This window comes from Phoxinus phoxinus, assembly GCF_949152265.1.
Source record: "Phoxinus phoxinus genome assembly, chromosome: 6".
NCBI classification, from domain to species: Eukaryota; Metazoa; Chordata; class Actinopteri; order Cypriniformes; family Leuciscidae; genus Phoxinus; species Phoxinus phoxinus.
In genome coordinates, this window is record NC_136881.1 from 454,325 (window position 1) to 461,824 (window position 7,500).

At 47.4% G+C, this 7,500-nt stretch overlaps 1 protein-coding gene across 1 annotated transcript in view; it reads right to left on the bottom strand.

The window, feature by feature from the left end:
• cd247 (CD247 molecule) overlaps positions 1–7,500 on the bottom strand; it is a 28,288-nt gene that overhangs the window by 6,090 nt on the left and 14,698 nt on the right. Inside the window, exons 2-4 of the mRNA XM_079614847.1 lie at positions 6,448–6,545; positions 5,186–5,230; positions 4,605–4,661 (exon numbers count right to left, since the gene is read on the bottom strand). Of these exons, the coding sequence (XP_079470973.1) occupies positions 4,605–4,661; positions 5,186–5,230; positions 6,448–6,545 (200 nt within the window). The remainder of the gene's footprint in view (positions 1–4,604; positions 4,662–5,185; positions 5,231–6,447; positions 6,546–7,500) is intronic.

The window sequence follows — 7,500 nt, forward strand, 5'->3', positions numbered from 1 at the left end:
AGATCAGATGGAGGACCTGCGCCTAGACACGACCACAACACATGATGTAGTCAGCCGGATCTGGGCCGTATCCAGATCAGATGGAGGACCTGCGCCTAGACACGACCACAACTCATGATGTAGTCAGCCGGATCCGGGCCGTATCCAGATCAGATGGAGGACCTGCGCCTAGACACGACCACAACACATGATGTAGTCAGCCGGATCCGGGCCGTATCCAGATCAGATGGAGGACCTGCGCCTAGACACGACCACAACACATGATGTAGTCAGCCGGATCTGGGCCGTATCCAGATCAGATGGAGGACCTGCGCCTAGACACGACCACAACACATGATGTAGTCAGCCGGATCTGGGCCGTATCCAGATCAGATGGAGGACCTGCGCCTAGACACGACCACAACTCATGATGTAGTCAGCCGGATCCGGGCCGTATCCAGATCAGACGGAGGACCTGCGCCTAGACACGGCCACAACTCATGATGTAGTCAGCCGGATCCGGGCCGTATCCAGATCAGATGGAGGACCTGTGCCTAGACACGACCACAACACATGATGTAGTCAGCCGGATCCTGGCCGTATCCAGATCAGATGGAGGACCTGCACCTAGACACGACCACAACACATGATGTAGTCAGCCGGATCCGGGCCGTATCCAGATCAGACGGAGGACCTGCGCCTAGACACGACCACAACACATGATGTAGTCAGCCGGATCCGGGCCGTATCCAGATCAGATGGAGGACCTGTGCCTAGACACGACCACAACACATGATGTAGTCAGCCGGATCCGGGCCGTATCCAGATCAGATGGAGGACCTGCGCCTAGACACGGCCACAACTCATGATGTAGTCAGCCGGATCCGGGCCGTATCCAGATCAGATGGAGGACCTGTGCCTAGACACGACCACAACACATGATGTAGTCAGCCGGATCCGGGCCGTATCCAGATCAGATGGAGGACCTGCGCCTAGACACGACCACAACACATGATGTAGTCAGCCGGATCCGGGCCGTATCCAGATCAGATGGAGGACCTGCGTCTAGACACGACCACAACTCATGATGTAGTCAGCCGGATCCGGGCCGTATCCAGATCAGATGGAGGACCTGCGCCTAGACACGACCACAACACATGATGTAGTCAGCCGGATCCGGGCCGTATCCAGATCAGATGGAGGACCTGCGCCTAGACACGACCACAACACATGATGTAGTCAGCCGGATCCGGGCCGTATCCAGATCAGATGGAGGACCTGCGTCTAGACACGACCACAACTCATGATGTAGTCAGCCGGATCCGGGCCGTATCCAGATCAGATGGAGGACCTGCGTCTAGACACGACCACAAGACATGATGTAGTCAGCCGGATCCGGGCCGTATCCAGATCAGACGGAGGACCTGCGCCTAGACACGACCACAGCACATGATGTAGTCAGCCGGATCCGGGCCGTATCCAGATCAGATGGAGGACCTGCGCCTAGACACGACCACAACACATGATGTAGTCAGCCGGATCCGGCCGTATCCAGATCAGATGGAGGACCTGCACCTAGACACGACCACAACACATGATGTAGTCAGCCGGATCCGGCCGTATCCAGATCAGATGGAGGACCTGCACCTAGACACGACCACAACACATGATGTAGTCAGCCGGATGCGGCCGTATCCAGATCAGATGGAGGACCTGCGCCTATAGACACGACCACAACACATGATGTAGTCAGCCGGATCTGGGCCGTATCCAGATCAGATGGAGGACCTGCACCTAGACACGACCACAACACATGATGTAGTCAGCCGGATCCGGGCCGTATCCAGATCAGACGGAGGACCTGCGCCTAGACACGACCACAACACATGATGTAGTCAGCCGGATCCGGGCCGTATCCAGATCAGGTGGAGGACCTGCGCCTAGACACGACCACAACACATGATGTAGTCAGCTGGATCCGGGCCGTATCCAGATCAGATGGAGGACCTGCGCCTATAGACACGACCACAACACATGATGTAGTCAGCCGGATCTGGGCCGTATCCAGATCAGATGGAGGACCTGCACCTAGACACGACCACAACACATGATGTAGTCAGCCGGATTCGGGCCGTATCCAGATCAGACGGAGGACCTGCGCCTAGACACGACCACAACACATGATGTAGTCAGCCGGATCCGGGCCGTATCCAGATCAGATGGAGGACCTGTGCCTAGACACGACCACAACACATGATGTAGTCAGCCGGATCCGGGCCGTATCCAGATCAGATGGAGGACCTGCGCCTAGACACGACCACAACACATGATGTAGTCAGCCGGATCCGGGCCGTATCCAGATCAGATGGAGGACCTGCGCCTAGACACGACCACAAGACATGATGTAGTCAGCCGGATCCGGGCCGGATCCAGATCAGATGGAGGACCTGCGCCTAGACACGACCACATGATGTAGTCAGCCGGATCCGGGCCGTATCCAGATCAGATGGAGGACCTGCGCCTAGACACGACCACAACACATGATGTAGTCAGCCGGATCCGGGCCGTATCCAGATCAGACGGAGGACCTGCGCCTAGACACGACCACAAGACATGATGTAGTCAGCCGGATCCGGCCGTATCCAGATCAGATGGAGGACCTACGCCTAGACACGACCACAAGACATGATGTAGTCAGCCGGATCCGGCCGTATCCAGATCAGATGGAGGACCTGCGCCTAGACACGACCACAAGACATGATGTAGTCAGCCGGATCCGGCCGTATCCAGATCAGACGGAGGACCTGCGCCTAGACACGACCACAACACATGATGTAGTCAGCCGGATCCGGCCGTATCCAGATCAGATGGAGGACCTGCACCTAGACACGACCACAACACATGATGTAGTCAGCCGGATCCGGGCCGTATCCAGATCAGATGGAGGACCTGCGCCTAGACACGACCACAACACATGATGTAGTCAGCCGGATCCGGGCCGTATCCAGATCAGACGGAGGACCTGCGCCTAGACACGACCACAACACATGATGTAGTCAGCCGGATCCGGGCCGTATCCAGATCAGACGGAGGACCTGCACCTAGACACGACCACAACACATGATGTAGTCAGCCGGATCCGGGCCGTATCCAGATCAGATGGAGGACCTGTGCCTAGACACGACCACAACACATGATGTAGTCAGCCGGATCCGGCCGTATCCAGATCAGACGGAGGACCTGCGCCTAGACACGACCACAAAGCATCCCTGAAGTGTCAGCAGTTTTGTCATCTAGACTCTCTCCTGTGAAGGACTCATCGGCACTAATCCTCAACAAGCCCGTCTCCATACTGGCCTGACTCCGATCTTCAACCAGATGAACTGGATAATATTCTGAATGTTCTGATCCAATCTGACCTCTGACCTGTAATGCTCCTGAATCATGATCATACAGTGTCATACACAGAGGAGAACTGAGACTGAGTCTGGTTTCTCCATTCTGTCACTGATGGAATTTTGGTTCCACTGTCGCCTTTGGCTTTTGTTTTGCTTAGTTGCGGACATTTAATATTCCACAATATTATTGATCTCCTGCACTGACAGCATTATATGAGAACTGAGCTGGACAATGACATCACGGTTTTCTCCAGAGCGGCTTCCTCTGTCCATAGAACGTTTGAAAAGTACCTGACACGACTGGCACTTCAAACGGGACGGGTTCTATGGTCAGATGAAACAAAAAAATAGCTTTTTTAACAGCAAACACTTAAGATGGGTTTGGTGCACACAGGGATAAAAAAGTACCCCATGTGTAAAATGAAATACTCTGCTGTATCTTTACTGCTGTGGGCCTAATTTTCTGCCAGAGGTCCTGGACATCTTGTTCAGATACATGGCATCATGGATTGGATCAAATACCAACAGATAAAAAATCGAAACCTAACAGCCGGGGCTAGAAATCTTATAACGGGCCATGTTTGGATCTTCCAACAGGACAGTGATCCAAAAACAAATATCAAAATCAAAACAAAAATGGGTCACTGAGCACAAAACCAAGATCTGCAATGGCCATCCCAGTCCCTGGCCTGAACCCTATAGAAAATGAGTGGGTTGAACTGAAGAGAAGAAGCACCAACATGGATCTGGGAATCTGCAGGATCTGGAGAGATTCTGTGTGGAGGAATGGTCTCTGATCTCTTGTCAGGTGTTCTCCAAACTCATCCGGCATTATAGGAGAAAACTCAGAGCTGTTATCTTGGCAAAAGGAGGTTGCAAAAAGTATTTAATAAAAGGGTGCCAATAATTGTGGCCGACGTGTTTTGGAGAAAAACATTTATTTCATAATGTGATTTAGCCCCACTTTCAATTCTCTTGCTTCAATGAAAGGTTAGAATTTTGGCAATTTTTTGAATGAAAGATCAAAAGGATAAACAATGCAGATTTATTTTTTTACAGCCAGTTTTGATCATATTTACCAGGGGTGCCAACAATTTTGGCCATGACTGTATATAAATGAACAATATTAATAACTTTTTTACAACAGAAATGAACCATCACTGAACTTACTTAAGCTGGACTGTGACGCTATTTTTATTTATGTATGTGGTGTGTATCATCACTCACCCCTTGAGCGCTGTGCTTCGGGTCACTGTACACCGTCTTCCCACTGGTGTTAATCGGCTGGACACATCAAACATTCTTTAACATCAGAATCTTTAACATCAGGATCTTTAACATCAGGATCTTTAACATCAGGATCTTTAACATCAGGATCTTTAACATCAGGATCTTTAACATCAGAATCTTTAACATCAGGATCTTTAACATCAGGATCTTTAACATCAGGATCTTTAACATCAGGATCTTTAACATCAGGATCTTTAACATCAGGATCTTTAACATCAGGATCTTTAACATCAGGATCTTTAACATCAGAATCTTTAACATCAGAATCTTTAACATCAGAATCTTTAACATCAGGATCTTTAACATCAGGATCTTTAACATCAGGATCTTTAACATCAGGATCTTTAACATCAGGATCTTTAACATCAGGATCTTTAACATCAGGATCTTTAACATCAGGATCTTTAACATCAGGATCTTTAACATCAGGATCTTTAACATCAGGATCTTTAACATCAGGATCTTTAACATCAGGATCTTTAACATCAGAATGATTGTTCGTCTGATGTGATTCTCACCTGATACGGAGACTCTACGTCTGCTTTGCTTGTCTTCTTGACGAACTGAAGGAAGAAACTACATTAATGTTTTGCTAACATTTCCATGAAGTTATGAAAATATTATTCCTGAATATTCAAAATATCCAGTTTATTAAATGTTTTGTAAAAAAAATTATTGGTTATGTGAACGTTAAAGGTGACATTTTACGCCCATTTTCACAAGATGTAATATAAATCTATGGTGTCCCCAGAATGTGTCAGTGAAATTTCAGCTGAAATACCAGATCATTTATTATAACTCGTCAAATTTGCCCCTTTTTTGGTGTGAGCAAAACCGTGCCGTTTTTGTGTGTCTCTTTAAATGCAAATGAGCTGCAGCCCCGCCTCCACTCAGAAGAGGGCGGAGTCTTTACACGAGCTTCAGAAACTCCAGCAATAACAGAACCGGCCGATCTCACTCATCCAGAATCCCAGAATAACAGCAGCGAGTGCAGCCTTACGGAGAGACTCAGGAAGAGTTTCACTTTTAGACGCTCCTGGACGTTTCAAAAAGTGAAAACCCAGTAACTTAGTTTTGGTAAGCCTTTCTCTGCAAAGCATGTTTTCTGGGTTGGTAGATGAACCGGGGACCCGATTATAGCACTTAAACACATAAAAAAAACTAATTTCATGATATGTCCCCTTTAAGGGAACATTCCATTGTATCATTCTTCAAACATTATGGAATAGTTACTTTTGTTTATTATAAGTTTTTCAGGAACGTTACTATTGAATGTTCTCTGAACGTTCTGAAACAAGTAGTAACATTTAAAAAACATTAGATTAGCGTCCAACTAAAATGTTTTAGAAAACAGTTTTTGTGGACTTTAAAAGGCGTCAAAGCGGCGTTACGTCACGAAAGTGCGGACTCAGAGGAAGACCGCGAGTGCTTAGGGTGCCATTTGGGACAGGGCCAACGTTCGTAACCTTGAGAACATTCTGAGAATGTTTGTGTGTGTGTGTGTGTGTGTGTGTGTGTGTGTGTGTGTGTGTGTGTGTGTGTGTGTGTGTGTGTGTGTGTGTGTGTGTGCGTGTGAGTGTGAGTGTGAGTGTGTGTGTGTGTGTGTGTGTGTGTGTGTGTGTGTGTGTGTGTGTGTGTGTGTGTGTGTGTGTGTGCGTGTGAGTGTGAGTGTGAGTGTGTGTGTGTGTGTGTGTGTGTGTGTGTGTGTGTGTGTGTGCGTGTGCGTGTGAGTGTGAGTGTGTGTGTGTGTGTGTGTGTGTGTGTGTGTGCAGTTTCTCACTTTTGCGTGGATGAAGAATGCAGTGATGACGATGGCGTAGAGCCCCAGAAGCCCGTCCAGCATGTAGCAGTGCTGAGGGTCGTACGGCGATAGTGCTTCTGAAGAACAAACACAATAACAGCAGATTACTGATGAGACTCTGATGAGCTCAAAGCAAACAATGCAATGCGGCCCGGATCGGGTGACTACAGTAAACAGTAGATGGAAAAATGCGTTTTTACAGATACTAGACACGTGACTTTCAAATGAAAGATTGGTATCAAAGAGCACGTACACACACACTCACACACACACACACACAGGTTCCTAACCGACGACGAAGACTTAACAGAGCAGCATCAAGTGTTAGACAGTACTCTAGGTTAATACGTGTGGAAGTTTTTTGTCCAATAATTAGAATCTCTGTTTTTTCTGAATTTAGTAGTAGGAAATTACTAGTCATCCAATTTTTTATATCAGCTATGCATTCCGTTAATTTTGTGAACTGGTAGGTTTCGTTAGGTTTTGAAGAAATATACAGCTGAGTATCGTCGGCATAACAGTGAAAGCTAATTCCATGTTTCCTAATGATATCTCCTAATGGTAGCATATACAGAGTGAACAGCAGCGGTCCTAGTACTGAGCCTTGTGGTACGCCATACTGAACTTGTGATAAGTATGATTTAAACCATGCTAGTGCAATTCCACTAATGCCAACATAATGTTCGAGTCTATTTAAAAGGATGTTGTGGTCAATGGTGTCAAATGCAGCACTAAGATCCAGTAACACTAATAGAGAGATACAACCACGATCGGATGATAAGAGCAAATCATTTGTGACTCTAACGAGAGCTGTCTTGGTACTATGGTACGGTCTAAATCCGGACTGAAAATCCTCGCAGATATCATTTCTTTCTAGAAAGGAACACAGTTGTGAGGATACTGCTTTTTCTAATATCTTTGACAGAAAAGGCAGATTCGAGATCGGCCTGTAATTGACTAATTATAATATCCCAGTGACAAATTAAAGGGATAGTTCACCCAGAAACCTGTATGAATTTCTTTCTTCTGCTG